Source organism: Tamandua tetradactyla, chromosome 16 (assembly GCF_023851605.1).
Source record: "Tamandua tetradactyla isolate mTamTet1 chromosome 16, mTamTet1.pri, whole genome shotgun sequence".
Classification (NCBI taxonomy): Eukaryota; Metazoa; Chordata; class Mammalia; order Pilosa; family Myrmecophagidae; genus Tamandua; species Tamandua tetradactyla.
The window spans coordinates 34,774,961-34,792,308 of NC_135342.1; the positions used below are offsets into that span (position 1 = coordinate 34,774,961).

Below are 17,348 nucleotides of genomic sequence, written 5' to 3' on the forward strand. Positions count from 1 at the left end.
CCAAGTGCTTAACACAGCATCTGGCACATTTTCTCCATAAATATTTCTCAATGAATGAACAGTTTAATTCTAGAACTCAGAGAATATTATTTTATGCTTACCTGGGACACACGAATTTGGTTTGGTATGTCACTAAATTCAAGAATAACAGTACCCCAAATATAAAGGCAAAGCTTTCTCCAGGTGAACTACATCCCGTTTCCATCATGATGCCCCATACACTTTCTAGTGCAAATGATATAAAATGATACATGTCAATACACCTATTACTCTTTATCTACAATTTCTGGCACTTATTTATTGTTAATAATGGCTAATGATGGCCTCACATTATACTCTGGAAGGAAAAAGTTTTTTCTAGGGATTCTACTTCTGAAAAAATTTCAAATATCGACACTGAGGCAAGGTTAAATACCTTTCACAGAGCAATGAGGCTTTGCAACCAGATGCACTGGGTGAAAAGCAACTATAAATAAGTCTTCTGGTTAGCAAATTAAGCAGATTTTAAGTAAATCTATATATATCGAGAAAGCCACACTATGGGATCATAGAATGCCATTTTCTGGCATAGTATGTCAGGTTAGTTTTCATTTAGGTATCAATATAGCAACATTCCCACACTCACTTGTGTCATCCCTATAAAACCTGGGGAGAGATCTCAAACATGAAACAAGTTTTGATAAGGGGGTTAAAAGACCTCATGCCAATCACCTAGTGATGGTGACTGGATTAGTGCTGATGTGAGAGCCTCATGTTTCCTCACAGCTGCAAGTAGGACAAACTGCTCTGTGACAGCTGACAAACTCTTTGCAAAAATGTCTATACCTTTACTGTATGTAAATAACAAATAGTTTATTCTCAGGGGGCAAAGTTTGCTTATGAAATAATTATCTCTGCCTGCATTTTAAAAATATATATACTGGAATTGGCTTTTGTGAAAAATCAAGTACCAAAATTCTAGTAAAAGACTTCATTCTACACATGATAGCTTCATTTAAAAAAAAGTATTCTTTTATAGGGAATTTTATTGCTTTTAAGTGTTAAAGATCCTCTGCTGGAATGCTGAACACCTAGTAGTCAAATTACCGGAATGTTCTCTAAACAATGAAAATTGCTACGATAATTTATACATAAATGAAACGGAAAACATAAAACTCACAGATACAGACATCTTCTTATATTGCAACTAGACAAAATGCCTATTGTCCTAAGATCCAAGCTTAAAGTTTATGCTCCTTAACCAACTAAACACACTCACAAAGCCATTAAGCAGAAGTTTCTTAGCTCTTAACCTGTATATCTAAAAAAGTACTATGAATTTTTATTTATTTCTGTTTTCCTCTACTATAAATATTTTAATACAAGCATTGAAACTCTAGTATCATCACACTTACCTGTACGGCTTATCAGAGTTGTGGATTCGTCTGTGGTTTCTGACGCCAACATATGTTGTACTTGTATAGTCACACACATCACATCTGTACTGTTTCTGGACTGAAGACTTATTCCCTAGACAAGGTATTTCAGAATTTTTATAGCATGTTTTGATAAGATTCAAATGACAGTATTTATGGTGCACTGTAAATGAATATTCATACCACACATGTATTAACAGTTTAGTCAAGGCTTTCTCACTGCTTAAAGTTAACAAGTTTGAAGGTGGGTTTACAGGTTCTTCCGCATCTGCATTATCAACAAGTATAAACAGAACATCATCTGATTCATAAATAGGTTGGGTTGGTTTCTGCACAATCTTGTACAAAATTCTAAAACATAATGAACTTGGTTCCAGCTGCCTTGCTGACTTTGTAGCAGCTAAATTCAGCAGGGATACACTGTTGATTTCAAAGGTCTAATCAATATTGGATACACTACCTTAAGGAAACCGATTTGCCAACAAGCTACATATTTAATACTACAATCCAAAATTATAAAGTATGGCTACAAAGCACATATAACAAATATTGTATAAAAAGCCTAAAGTTTTTTCACTCTGTGGTTGGTTTTCCTTTGTTTATAATTAAATATCAGTTATCAGTGCACCAATGGAAGGACAAGCAACTGCAAATTATTGAGTACCATATAATGTGGAATAATTGTATTTAATAAACTGACAGGTTACAAGGACTAAGGTCATGCCTAATGTGAATGTACAGCTCTCTGAAATTCAGGAAGGTCACATTACTAACTTCATCACGTGACATAAGGCTGGATAATTCAAGTAGGGTAAGTTTGTGACAATACTAAGCTGAATGACTTAATAATATGAAATTGTTTGCTGAAGATAGTCAATGCTTTATTCACTCTCCTGTCAGCACAAAATCCACAAGCTATTCACACCCTGAATGCTTTTTTATTCAGAAACAAAGCCAGTATGGATGTTCAAAAATGAGGCAGAGTAGGAAAAAAGCTTAGAGAGAAGACTAGTACCCAGCACATAAAAGTAAAATTGGTGGTACAAAAGAAAACCCACACTGCAATTTCAATGAAACAAAGAAAATATTTAAGCTAAATTTAAGCTTCCTAAAATAGAAATTTTCTTTTGCTAATAACTACTGCCAGGCAAACCAAAATGTCCTCGTTTCCTGGTATAAATCTATAACATTAATACACACACTAATCATAATTATAATCTAAGTATTGCTCTTAATTGGTAGGTTAAAAACTTGGACCTGATTATAAGTGGCACTGTTCCAAATACAGTTAAAAAAAAAACTCTTGAAAAACCAATGTGTGAAATATTGGATAATGGTTTGTGTGAGAAATATTACAGATCAATGACAACTAATAAAAATGACAGATGGAAAAACTTAATATAGCACAGAATGAGAGTCAGTGCTACTTCAAGCAACTGTTTCCAATGGAAAGAATATTAAATTGAAAGTTCAAAGTCTTGGGTTTAGTCCTTTCTCTGCTACTTACTACCAGTGTGATAACAGGCAAATTATTTGACCTCCTGAGGTCTCAGCTTCCTCATCTATAAGATAGAGTACTATGATCTCACTGTAGGGTTCAATAAGTCCAGGAATACCGTGTTCTTCCTTCACTGCAGGGTGTACATCACTTCATGTGTTTGAGAAGTCCCTGCCCCTATCACTAAGATATAGCTCCCCTGAGGACAGGGATTTGACTATTCTGCTTATGTTTAACTTTCAGGGCTTGGCAAATTGTAGTTGTCAATACAGAACAATTTAATTCAATGCCATGAAGAAACAGTATTATGTCCATGGCTGTACTAGAGCATCTGTAGTGTTTGCTGACACACCTGTCAATATAGCACTGTTTCTCCACTAGCTTAGGTTCCCCAAGGGCAGTGACACCTCACTGCACTCCCAGCACTGAGCAGAGCACCCTGCACAAAACAGACACTACATGCCTTTTCAATAAACTAGTGTCTGAAGTAGTTACATGGAATTTTGGATCTACGAGATACCCTAAGTTATCTGTGCTATCTTAATGGGCAGACTTTGTGTATCACAAAGGCACATATCTCCCCTCTTGTTTAAGAAGTTTACTACATGGTTTAAGGAGTGTTAATAAAACATGAGTTATTTTTACCTTCTTTGTGAGTAAAAAGCTTGTTCTTTGGCCTGATAACCAGATTCTGAAATATCTAACATTGAGTTAATAAAGTACTACTCCAGGTATAAGTATGCAGGAAGATAACAGCCACCTGACTTGCTGTACTACTATGACAGAGAAAAGCAGATGGAGACAACTGGAGCACACACATACACACAAAAGCTATGGTAACCATTTAAAATCCATACATTCAACCCTAGAAAAAAAAAGAGAATGCTCTACAAAGATGCTGCAAAATGGAGTACGGTGGACAGACGCTAACACTATAAAGTTTGAACTGCTGCTTCTTATTTTGAGTTGGTATTTTTATCTTTTTTATCAAAATTGTGAGTTATAATTAAGAGCAAGCTTATTTGGGCAATATAAAATTGCTGCTTTTTAAGATGGTACTAGAAAAGACATACTACAATACCAGTATTAACTGCAAGGGGTGCCACTGAGTATTACTCACTTTATTCCTTCATTAGGGATTTATGGTCCTACCACATCAAATGTTTTAATGTCCCCTTAAAAGGAGATATGGAAACATAATGAATTAAAATAAAAGGAGACATTCAGGACTATTTTGTAGAAAGGAAACAAAACTGTTTTAGTTCAGCCATCTATCGCAGAAACAGATGCTATGTCATAAACTCCTTTTGTTTTGGATAGTTTTACAGGGATGGCATCTGTTTGACAAGGGAATTTTGGTGCTACAGTGGTGTCAAAATCAGTTCTTGCAGAAACATTGCAGAATCAGTTATGCTTTCTGGGGTATAATTTAATGAAACATTATGGTAAAACATTTTACTGTGCAGTCATTTCTAACTTTAATTCTTAGGAAATCTAAAATGGAAAGTCACCCCAATATGTTTTATTTCTCATAAACACTATGTACCATAATTGAGACATTTAAAGTAAACTGATGCAAGGAAGCACAGCTATTGTGCTTTATCCCTCATTGTCTGGATGTGGCATCTACCTTTTCACAGAATTCTAATTAAATCTTTGGATTCTAATATTCCTATTACTACAAACTTGGCTGACTGGTACCTAAGTAGTACATAAAATAATCCTGTGTTTTTATTTTCGTTTTTTTTTAATAATGCAAATGGAATCCGGTAGTCATACTTGGATAAGGATAAGATCACTGCAGGACGCCTCTGCTGAAGTTTGAGATGGGGGCTTACCATCTGCAAAAGCTGTGTTCTCAATGGGTCAATTGGTATTGGGAGAGGAGAGGAAACTTTCTTTCTATGCTGCAGCTTCTTTGGCTTGCCGGTATGCAATTTTCTTAGTCTACATCGAAGACTGGCTCTTAAGGGACAGCATAAATTTCAACTGTAGTATCTATCTGCCTAGTTGAAGCTGAGTATTAACCTAGTATTTCTCACCTAGGACCTTGTAAATATTTACTTCCACTAGTACTCTAAATATCCTCAGGAACAGAGAGAAGACCCTCTCATATCCACAGTATAAACACATAGGAGAAAAGATCCTGAAGATAACCCAGATGACAACTAAGGGCATTATTTATTTCAAATGTTCGTCAGTGCAGCTTGTATAAAAAAATGCAGATACCTTCCTGAACACATTTTCCATCAGAAGTATCACTGGAAAGCCTTGGCTCATTAGAAGCTGCCATTGACAAGGTATCTGCAAGATTGTGTTGCTCTCTCTCATGATTCCTCAGCTGACTCTGAAAAATTGAGAGAAATTATATGTAATTTTCAACAAATACACATGTCCTGTTACCAGGAGGCTGTAGAAGGAATTAATTGCTTTCAGGGTCTACTACCTAAAACTACCACCAATTATTTCAAGATCAAATCTGCCAAAAGATTATCTGACACATCTGACAGTTAATCAAAAGAAATATAGTAGCAAAACCATGATATCATTAGAAAGATAGCTCCTCTTTTCATTTTCCAAAAGGAAGCCACCAATCTTAGGAGCTATCAATGTATGGCGTATGCACGCTCACTGGACCACTGGCATACCTGAGGAGGAAAGAGCCCAGAGGGTTCAGAATATTTCAACACTTTCCACGAAAACAAAATCAATCACTAACCAAGGACTCCTGCCAAGTATCAATTACATGTGTAAGACAAACCTTTTTTGGAACTGTTCCTCCACCAATATTCTGCTCTTCTACCTCTGCCCCCACACATCAAGACCACAGTAGCAAAATAAACTCCCGGAAACTTTTAGGATTTACTTTTGCAGTTCATTTGGATGAACTACTGTCTTAGGGCCTGAGATTGTGTGAGACTTTCATGAGGGCAATCTCAATGGCAGTGAGTCTCAGATTTTAAGCTTTTTTATTTCTAGTTACCTTCTTACTACCAGCTGGACCTCAACTCTGGGTAATCTAAGAGGAAAAAAAATCTATATCCTAGTTAACTCTTTAAGATACATTTTTTCAAAGAGTCAACTAGCACACTGACAAAGAAAAGTTCCTTTTACAAAAAAGTAGTATTTTGTGCTGGCTGTTCTAAGGTCAGCACATAAACTGAAAATTACATAGTCAAAGAATCGTTTCAAGTCCCTTACGCTGCCCACAAAACATAACACACACATTTCTATTTCCACTCTGCTGTCTTTCAATAAGTCCAATACAACCCATTTTTCCTTCTGCAACTGCTGGTTGTGGAGCAGTGAATGACTTGCATTTTGGGCTACATAAAATGAAAAATAAGGTATTTTTTTCCTGATGATACAGGATTAAATTCATGTATGATGTTACTCTACTGTACATTCTCTTGTAATTTAAAATGAACACTTTTTAAAAAAGGCATACAGGGTGCATGGGTGGTTCAGTGGTAGAATGCTTGCCTTTCATGAAGGAGACCCAGGTTTGATTCCTGGACCATGCAGACCTCCGCACCCACCCCCACACAAAAAAGGGCATACACACTAAAGCAATAAGCACAGAGCCTTTATGCAAGCAGCAGGCAGTGGAAAGAAACCTGCATTAGGGATTCTGGGGACATGGATTTTAGTCCCAGCTCTAATATTAATTAGCTGGGAGCCCCTGGGCAAATTGGCAAACTTTTCTGGGACTCCATTTCCTTAACTGTAAGATGAGGTGGTTGGACTAGATCTACAAAGTTTCCCCCTTGCTCTAAAATTCTAAGGTTATCTGAAGGATTTCCCAAGCCAACCCTCACCTTATAATGGAAAGATTCTTCACATTGCTTGCACTGGTATATTCTCGTTTTACAGTGGTTTATCATGTGGCTCTCCAAATCTTTGCTGTTGTCAGCAATGTGTTCGCAGATGGGACACTGGTATGGCTGTCTCTGTCGATGGACTCGCAAGTGCTGCTTAATGTAGCCCTTGTTACCACTCGCGTAGTGGCACAAACGGCAGCGGTACGGTCGATCAGCATTAGGGATGTACTCCACCACATTGCTTCCTGACAAACTGGCATCACTGTTGGGTTGGCTCTGGGCATTGTCTTGCAACTCTTTCAAAATGTCATCGTCTGAAGCATTTTGGTCTGTCCTTTCCCTCAATTTTTCAATTACAGTTAGCAAGGACATGCTGATGCCTGTCTTAACATGCCCATCTGACAACTCCTGCCTATCCTCTGCGAGCTCTACCAAGGTAGAGTTGCTTTGGTTAAAGTTACTTAATCCATCTGAAGATTTTTTAAGTGGTGACATCATTTTAGAATATGCTGCCAATGTACTATCTACTTGCTTTTGTCCAGTATCTGGATCTAAAAGGTTTATATCCCCATAGTGCCCAAGGTTGGCCCGTGTTAGCTCTGCAGCTCTTATAGGCATTGTGACCAGGGCTTCTGCAGCTAATGAATGTAGTCTCAGAGACTCAGAGTTTGTTCTTCTTCGCCCTGGTGGGGCATTCTCATCAGTAGCCAGTCCTTTGTTTATTAACTCACTGTCTGTCTTCTCTGGATTACTCCAACCTATGATTAATCCCCCAATATCAACAGTACATTTATCAGTATAAACTTCATCTGTTCTTTCACATTCACTTTTGGCTTCTATAGGGCTCAGGTTTTTTCCCTCCTCAATTTCAGCATTCATGAGGAAATGTTTCTGTGAAAGAGTTTCTTCAGCACTTGGCAAACGCTCCACTATCACGTTAACATGACCTTTTTTATTTGGGCTACTGCTAATGATTTTCTGTGCTGATGAAAGTAGGCTATCAGCAATCAGATTTTCCTCTGCATCAGAAATCACTTCTAGCATTTCTTCCTCATTAGGATCAAGAGTAACTGACTGACTTAGGTGCACTTTTCCTTTTGCACTCTGTTCTAAAGGAGATGAAGATGATAATGGCTCTGAGCTGCAAATCTGCACTTGAACTGATGGACCATTGTGGATGCTCAGTTCATTGTCTCCAATAGCAATGACCACAGCTTCGACCCCACTAGGTGTAGCAGCCACGTTAGAATCTAGCAAGCCTAGGGGCTCATTTTCATTTTCAAAGATTGGATAGGAACAATCAACCTCCCCGGCATGTTTCCAAGCATGTGTTTTCAACATTCTCTGCTGGCCACAAGTATAACTACAAAACAAGCATCGGTACATGCCATACTGTTCATATGCGTACCATTTCCTCTTACCCATTTCTGCCATGGATGCAGTTTGGATGGTATGACTTTGTGGACTGTGTATATTTACTGGGATGTCAGGAATGGTTTCACTATTTCTTTCTACAATTCTCTGACATAAAGAGTTGGAGGGACTTACACACTGTTGGGCTTTGGATGGGGTCTGAGTGTTGGCATCATTTTCGTGATCATTTACCACATGAGCTTCAAGTTCCTCTTGGCTTTTAGATGTAATATGGCACTCTGAGCACATTAATATCACTTCATTCTGCTGACCATGCTGCTTGATATGATCTTTTAACACAGAGAAGGAAGATGATAGAAATTTGCAAAGGCTACACTGATAAGACATAGCCTTCCCTTCATTCTGGGCAAGAGAGCCAGGGATAAAATTTGTTTGTGACATCTCAGCCCTTCTAACATCAGCAGCAGCTGACTGGGTTATTTTAGCCGGAATCTCACAAAGTTCTTGGGTTTCAAGACAGCGTGTTGTAGCACTTGAACGTGAGCGTTTTTTCCCAATTAAAAGACATTTTTGTGATTTTTCATGTTCCACGATCTTGCTTAGCTTCTGTATAACGTGGATTAAAGGATCTGTTTTAGTTCTTCTTTGTTCATCAGTTTCCAAAGAGGGACTGATGACCGTTTCTCCAGTCAATATGGCTTCCTGTTCCCCAATATCTGACACCAACATGGCAACACTGCTGCTTTCTTCCATATCTAAAAAAGGGTAATATACAATAGAAAGAAACACCAGGTTACAGGTTAATCACAGATATGTACTTCAGGAAATCTGAACCAATTTTAGTCTCTAAACTAATTTAAGTATCTTCTAAACTAAGAGTTCTGTTTCAATGTACCTGGTTATATCTAATATAGACTTAAATTGTTTAACATTTCTCTTTGGAACATTATCGCCTATCAAAACTAATGATGAAGAACTTTCCATCCTTCATTTATTTCTTTGGAAACAATTGTAAAAATCTGCATTTCCTTTTCCTTCATTTTCTATCATCCCCCAAGCAGTCAGACCTGATCAGTACCTTTCCCTTTTATACCTTTCCAAAGAATGACTCTTGTTCCTTAATTAGGCAACATGGTCATTACCAGGGTATATGGAACATTCTCAAGGTACTGTGAACATTACTCTGCAAAGCTATTACATGATTGATACAATTCTTGGAAACTTCTTACACCAAACCTAACTTGGTTTTAATACTAAAACCACAAATTTCTGCTTTTTGGCCCCAAATCTTTGGGATTGTGAAAATATTCACAATCTATGTAAAGTGCATAGAGAAATTTGAGAAGTACTATGTAAGTGAAACTAAGTAAGTGCCATGATCCAGTTCCTTTTTTTTTTTACTTCCTTTGATATATCTTCCTGAAGATAAACCACAAAGTATGCTGTGGTTTTTTTTTCTTGAGGTCATATTAGTGGTCAGCTATTACTCATATCCACATACATGCATGCATTTTACTTTTTTCTGAAAGGGAAAAGAACATTAGAGAAAGGAAAAATGATATCCCAGTCATATTTCAGGTCTAGATATGACCAAAGTCCATTCTGATCATGCATTGTGGCCCAGGAAGTCACTAAACATAAAATGCTCCCACATCTTTCAGACTAAGCCTTGAATACTCTTTATATTTTTGGCAGTACTTTCATTTCAAACATTTCCTTTGGCGTAAAGTGAGATTAATTTGTTCACTTGGATCACATTTTTAAGTTTAGGCTTTTTTCCAGCAACAAGTTGTGTTTTTCCACATTTTAGGTGCATTCTGGAATTTTACTCACAACATTCAATAAATGCCAACAGAATTTCAGTGGTACTAGCTATAGACCAAAGACCCATAATATTCTTAAATTTTGGTTGCAAGCTCTGAATTCTTATATTAGGTGGTGAATCATGGGTCCTCTTCCTCAGACGGCCAAATCAACATAAAAAGGCCCTTTGGTCCCTGACAGGATCATACTTAAACTGGCCTGTCAGATACCATGGTATTCTAAGCAGCTTCTCCCACTAGTACCGAATCTTGGCAGCATTTTCAGTTTTTCCTCTTATTTTCTATTCCCTCTGATATACCAGCCTCCCATATCTAGGTCCACATCAGGCAAAAATGCAAACATTTTACTCTCTGCTTCTTCCCTTTCTAATACTCTGCCTTACAGGCTAGAGGAATCAGTTTTTCAATTTTCCACCACTTGTCTCTAACTGCTCTTCCTCTTGAACACAGCTGTAACAGCAATGACAGCTTTCTATGCTCCCCAATGCTGTTGTCCTTCAGCAGCTCTCTTCCCTAAATGACCTGAAGACACTTCCTCTTAAAGACTGGCTCTTACAATTTTTCTCAGGTAGAAGTGACGGAACAGTATTTCAGTCCCTACACTGGACTTGAAGTGACTAAAGAGATGGCAAGTAGAGGAACAATTTTTTTCTTTAGAAAAATCATTTTGTGATTTCTTAACTTATTCCAGCACCTTTAGCACTACACATTTTTAGGTCAAGGAAGGCTATGGCCCTTCATGAGACTATCGATTCCCCTTTAGAGTGATTCACTTAAGGTTTGTATTTTTATTTCTTTAAGTTCAACTGCTGAATTCAGATCAGTTAACTATCATGTTTAATAGGAAGGATCCCTGAACATTCAATTCTTGCACAAGATATGGCACTCTATGCTAGATATAAAGTCCCCATCCCCATGAAATGTGACATCTATGAAGGTGGAGGTTAACAAGCAAATGTTTGCTCAACACACTTTACACACCCACAGGGTTACAATGGTGACTTATGTTATCCTTCTTCTACTTAATGATAAGAGGGAGATAGAGCAATTCAAATTGTTTCCTGTGGATATTTCAGTGTGTACCTTCAAAAGAAAGTGAAATGATGAGAAAAAGGAGTTCATCTCATCTCAAGAAAAAGACTAATACAAAAGAATCTGACAAAACAGATTTTTAAAGTGGTGCCTGCTTAGGCATTAAGAGCTAATGGAAATTTGCAACAGATGCTCCAATTTTCCCTGAACATTTATGTAAGTATCTCATTTTAGAGGCTGCATACATTTGAGGATAAGTACAAAAATGGCAACTATAAACAAATATGACAACATAAAGTATATCAAGAAATACCTGAAAAACTGGTTTGGGCCCACATGCAAAATCAATGCACAACTGAAATCTCATAAAAACAAAAGTCTCTGCTAAAAAAAAAAAAAGTTAAGTAAACAGCACATAACAAAGAATCTGCTTGCTTGGGGAAGATACCTCAAGGCCAACTCCCCAAATTTTTCCAAAAATTCTACTTAAGACACTAATGCATAAGCGACTGCACGTCAAGTGAAATAAAATTCATTTATAAAAGAGATACAAATAAGGAGTACAAATACAATTCCTTGGTTCAATGACTACAACACAGATTATGATAACCTATGCACTTTATGGGCCTCCAAGAGATCAATGTAAACACAACCTTTAAAAATTGCCACAGTGGAAGGTGACAGATTAAGAATGGCAAATTTGGCAACCGAAGTTCAGTGATGAAGTACCTAGGAGTCCATTATACTGTTTTCTCTATTTGTGTACATATTTAAAATTTACAAAAAAAATTATGTGTAAGGTACCATGCTAAACATCAGGAAAAATGGAAAAATTTAAAATTTATAGTACTCATAGTTTAAAACTTAGTTTAGTGAATAAGACAATAATCTGTCCATAAATTAAAAAGATTTAAATAATAGCTTTTAAACAAAGCAATAGGTCTTTCCCAGAGGGATTACACCATCAGTCTCCCATGTCCTCTAGCTTTTCCTTGAACTGTGACAATGGGGAGTCAAGGCAAGAGATCAGATGGAGGCAGCACAGACCAGGATGTTTGTTCTGCTTCTCTAGGTCACCTTGGACTGGCTGTGTCCTTTGACAGAAGGCCACTTCTCCTCTCCAGACAGGCTGCTCCACACGACTCTCCTTCTGGTTCTGGTGCCTCTCCCTTCTCCTGATGCGGCTAGTTCTGGATAACTGCATTAATCTCTGTGGTACCCCTACTTAATGCTTGCACTCTAATAATTAGTGTCTCTGTACATGTACCCTTCTTGAATTATCCTAATTTGAGTGTGCTACTTGCTTTCTTGGAATGCTGTTGCTACAATGGGTAAGACTGTTGATAAAATGAGTAAGACTGACAAAGAAGACAGCCATAATATTTTTAGAAGTGAGAATAAACATGCTATCTAGGGGTTAATGAAAAGATCAGTATGGCTAAATAGGAGGGTTCAATACAAAGAGAGAAGATTAGAAAGGCATCAACTAAACAGGGAATTTTTTTGTTTAGAAGCCTTAGGCATAAACCAACATTTAGTCCAACTACACCAAATTGTTATAAATAAATAAAAATTGTATCTCAAACCAGAAGAGTTCTACAAACTTTTCTACTAAATTTCTCAAATCTTTCCTCAACAACAGTATTCCCCAGGCAAAAGCTTATAATTAGTATCTTTCCCAAGAAGAGTTAAGAGCCAAATTATTTCAGTTGCCTTTACTTCCTTATAATTTTCATTACTTGGTTTACTTGTACATCTACTTAGTTCCTTTCAGTTATAGCAGTATGGTTATCAGTAAAATCAAGCTGAATAATTTATGCTGGGCCATGAAGGATTGCAGAAAAGACTGTAATTTTCTCTGTCTATATGAAAACAGCTCAATATGATGTAAAGAACCATTTCTTTCATACTAAGCATTTATTCTTTTTCAACTAGAAGTAAAAGTTAAACCCCACTCTTCTAGATTATCATAATTCTAAAATACAAAACACTTTCTTGCCTCAGTCACAAGAAGGCAGGGGTTAGAAACTCACAGTTCCTCCACTAGAGTGTCCTCAGTTAGCTGTGTGGCCTTAGGCAAGTCACTACCTGCATATTTTCAATTCCTAAGATGTAAAGGGAGAATTGAACAGGATGAACTTTCAAGTTCCCAAATTATAAACTGTCTTCTAAAAACTTACCAGGAAACTGCTCACACATTATTTAAAGATTTACCTTTATAATGTCAGCTATAATTTATATGAATTAAAATCTCCATAGCTCTATGTAATTAATTGCCACTAAAAAAAACCTGAGTATAAATATCACAAGTATATGTATTTCATAGCCTAAGATTTTCTTAGCTGGCACCTAGTCTGAGAGAATATTCTAATCTGGCAGCTGTAATTAGACATAAGGTCTAACTAAAGTCAAGCAGTATCCAGATTTAACTAACATTTACCGAGCACCTGTAATGCGCCAAGCACAGTGTTGGAAATATAAAAATGAATAAGAGAGTGTGCTTGCCCTTGAGGGGCCCAATTCCTGTGGTGCCTGTGTAGATTTTGAGTAGTATTCATATAACTCCTGGCAATACCCCTACCTCTTTTTTGTAGAGTACAACCTGAGGCTCAGAGAAGTGGTGCAAATATAATCAGAATCCAGGCCTACCTGGTTCTGAATCCATGCTTTCTCCAATATAGCGATTTTTCAATTAGTTCTAGCAAGAACAAAAATGAATAAAGTGTTGCTGTTAAAAAGAGAAACAGCCCCTTAAAGTTAGATTGTAACAAACATGTTAGCTTGTTTGATCTTCACAATTCTTTGGGCAGGATGGGTGGGTGTTATACAAGTTTGCAAATAAGGAAACACTCATTGCAGTTAAGCGACTTACCCAAGGTTACATGGCTGTTAAGTGGCAGACCCAGTGTCTTTCAAATCAATTCCTGAAATTAATACAGTCCCTTGGATCAATCTTCAAAATCCAGCTGTGACCAAGAACGAAAGTATAAAATATCAAACATTTCTCTTTCTTGGTGAAACAAAGTAATTATATTTTTTGGTAGTGAAAAATGTTCCAATATTCCACATCAAAAAGAAACTCGGAGGAATGTCCATGCAATTCATATGTGATACAAATTTACGTAAGTTATCTAGCAAGTAGACATGAGGATTTTAGTGAAATTAGAAAAAATAACTATGGAAACATTTCCCAATAATTGCATATTTTACATTTTCATTCAGAATTTTCTGATTCAAAATACTAGTGGTTTTACTGACATTGCTTTCTAATGTACAAGAAATAAGAAACCACAAGTTGCTACTTTACTCTTAATCAAAAACTATCTGAAGGGTGATTCTACAAAATTCAAACAGTTTTCTACAAGCAGAGTGGACAGAATGACAAGAAAATATATGACACAGTGGCTGGACCGATATACATCTTCTTCTAATGAAGTTTCCTACATTGGTCTTCTTCTTCTTATTATTGTTTTCCTACTGTTCCTTATCCTAGCTAGGATGATGCTAAAAGATCAAAGAATTACTCGTTTCTCCTACAATGCGACTACGTTATTGATTACGGTTAAGTAAATAGTTCACTGCCAGGGCAGCAAGCACGTCTCTGTGCTTCCCCTTAAGTTAATTTTAAATGAGTTAGTGAGGTAAAGAAAGAGTTCAGGCTTTCTCTTTTAATCCACAGTACTATCCATAAACTGAGTCAGAGCAGAGTACGGAAGAAAGTACGAACTCGAGGACGTGATACATTCAGTTACTGCCTGTTAAAAGCTATGTAGACTGATAGCAAACTACAGCCCAAATGCAGGAACTAAAAAGATCGCCTAAAGGTTGGGAATGTGACCTCCACCTAATTAATCATCCAGGTCTTTCACCCAAACCATTTTTCCGGATGCCCCCAGGTCATAAAGGGTGGGAGACTTTCCCAAGGATCTCAGTGACCTTTGGGGGATCACTCTACTAATGAGGATGGTAGTTAAGTGAAAAGGGCCAGGATGGCTTTTTCTACACCAAACCAGTGACCAAAGACGTGGGGCGATGGGGGTTGAGAAAGTAATGAAGAGACGTAGCAAGGACACTATTAGTTCCATCTCGGGTGGTCTAAGGGGCTCCACATCTGTCGAAGGGAAAGAGGCTACGCCTCGGAAGGGGGGGGGTGAGGACTGTCTATGGACCACATAGGTGACAGTATGCGGGGAGCGACAGGTTCCCCCCACTCCCAACCGCAGGGAAACCCCACGGTTTCCGCGAGGGGATCCAGAAGCCTTGCTGTGGGAGGCAAACAAGACCGAATGAGGGCACGGAACTTGGGAACTCTGGCGAGCGCCAGCGGCTGTCGGCCTGCCGAGGAGGAAGCCGGCACCAGCAGAGGCCTGAGGGGAAGACGCACATGGCCCGCGGGGCGCTACCAGCGGGCGGAGTGACGGCCCCGGGGCGCGGTACCTGCGGTCGGGCGGCAGCTGCTGCTTCCGCGAGCCTCCTTTGGCCGGCCAGGAGCACGGCCGTGCCCTCGCCCTTGTCCTCGCACTCTTCGCTCCAGGCTCTCCCCTTTCCCCCGCTTTCCCCCTCCTCATCCGGAGCTCCAAAATGGCGGCGCTGGGCTCGGATCACGTGAGACGCGGGCAGGTCAGATGACCCGAGTGGCGGACGGTGGGGGCGGGGCGATGCCCTGGCTCCGCCCACGAGCACCTCGGGACGCTGGGGCTGTGCGACAGTAACTGAGCGGGCGTCTCTCTCTGGTCTCCAGCTCCTGGGCGGAGCTCGCGGTTCGATTGCCGGGCTGTCACGGCCCCTACGTTGTCCTGTCAGTGGTCGTCTAGGTGTGTATTCACTTTTGGAGTCTCCTCAAATCGCCTAAATCTCCCATGATAGATTTATCATCCCTACTCCCTAATTGGCTTTCAGCAGTGGACATTGACATTCTTTTCAACTCTGTGCTTCTGAATTTGGTTAAGACTGGAGGCTACTTCTGTTGGTTGGACCTTGCTATTTTGTGGTGTTGCTGGCTTAAATGTAGAAGTCTGAGCTATGTTCATGTCTGGACTTCAGATGTGCCTGCTAAAATGCGGAGCTGGCCCTGGGCAACCTATTTGCTCAAAGGACTGAGAACTCATCCAAACAACAATGTGTTTGCCATCAGGCTCTGTCTCATGAAATATCCACTAGGGTTTAAGCAGTCCTATTTTAGTTCCCCATTAATGGAGTGAATTAAGAAGTGTGTAAGGCATTCCACCCAACAACATTCAGAATCCTGACCAGCTTTGGCATTTTAGGAACTGCACAGCAAGGTGCTTGGGTGTGGACTCAGCAGGCGGGCTATGAACAGGTGAAAGGGAATAAAATTGAAGATTCCACTCGTAGTAATGAACTGGGTTTGTTCAATAAGATCGCTCTTAGGGACTTCCGGACATATTTAGAGGCCTTTGTAGTAGGGTTGGCTGTCACTTATCAAGTGGAAGGAAGGCCAGCATTTTCGAGTTGCTGTTCAAATATATCAGTAACTGCCCTTACTGTGCTTCAGGATATAAATTCACCTGAATTTGAGGATTGGGAACCAGCAAAGTTAGAATTCTATTCCACAGAACCATTTGCCAATTGGACCAAATAGGTGAAAAGTAAAAATAAAGCATTGAGTAATGTTTTCAATGAAAGACATGAGACTGAGCAGAGGACTACCATGGAAGGATGGAAGAAAAAAAAGCCAAGGAAAACTAAAAATAAATGAAAGGGAGAACAAACAATGGGCACATTTCTTTCCTTTTCTTAAATGATTGACACAAACAATCCTAGTCAATAACAGTCCCAAGAGATTCTTTTCTTTAGTAATGTCCATCAAGTGGACATAACAGAAACCAGGAAATTATTTGATCAGGGAAGAGTACAAAAACAAAGTATAGAAAATCTGATCTAGGGAAATTAAGGGAATTCTAAAACAGGTGAAGGAAGGTAAGTCTACCTTGTTTGGACCTCCTATGGTAATCCTTCCTGGTATTCATCAGCTATTTCTGGTTCTCCCTCTTCCGACACATGGGTAAGATGGCACTTTCTGGCCCCCTTATGGCTAGGGGGTGGGGCCTGTGACTGGTGGTGGTCAGTGAATTGTATGTGGAAGTGACGGGTGTCACCGTCATACTGGACCATTTAATTGCTAGTGCAGTTTCCTCTGGGGTGCTCTTTTCCACCTGTCTTGATGACTGGCAATGTTTGACCACCCTGTCAGCCTACATCTTAAAGTGACAATTATAAACTGAGCCCCAGCTTATCCATGAAAGACATGTAGATTGAGGATTTGGAGCTGTTTATTACTGCAGCATGACAGCTACTATTGACTGAAGTTCCTCCTTACAATAAAGTAACTGGCAAAGGCAGAACCAACAGGAGGAAACCATTA

The 17,348-nt window shown here is 38.9% G+C and overlaps 1 protein-coding gene across 3 annotated transcripts in view; it reads right to left on the reverse strand.

Annotated features, from left to right (window-relative positions):
* The window catches only part of ZNF507 (zinc finger protein 507), a 33,617-nt gene extending 18,076 nt beyond the window's left edge, over positions 1 to 15,541 (reverse strand). Inside the window, exons 1-5 of one of the 3 annotated variants that reach the window (XM_077132275.1) lie at positions 15,401 to 15,541; positions 13,836 to 13,929; positions 6,732 to 8,863; positions 5,143 to 5,260; positions 1,395 to 1,509 (exon numbers count right to left, since the gene is read on the reverse strand). In XM_077132275.1, coding sequence (XP_076988390.1) covers positions 1,395 to 1,509; positions 5,143 to 5,260; positions 6,732 to 8,861 — 2,363 coding nt within the window. In that variant the 5' untranslated portion in view covers positions 8,862 to 8,863; positions 13,836 to 13,929; positions 15,401 to 15,541. The other 2 variants (XM_077132276.1, XM_077132274.1) reach the window with 2 other exon arrangements.
* Between the last annotated feature and the right edge of the window lie 1,807 nt (positions 15,542 to 17,348).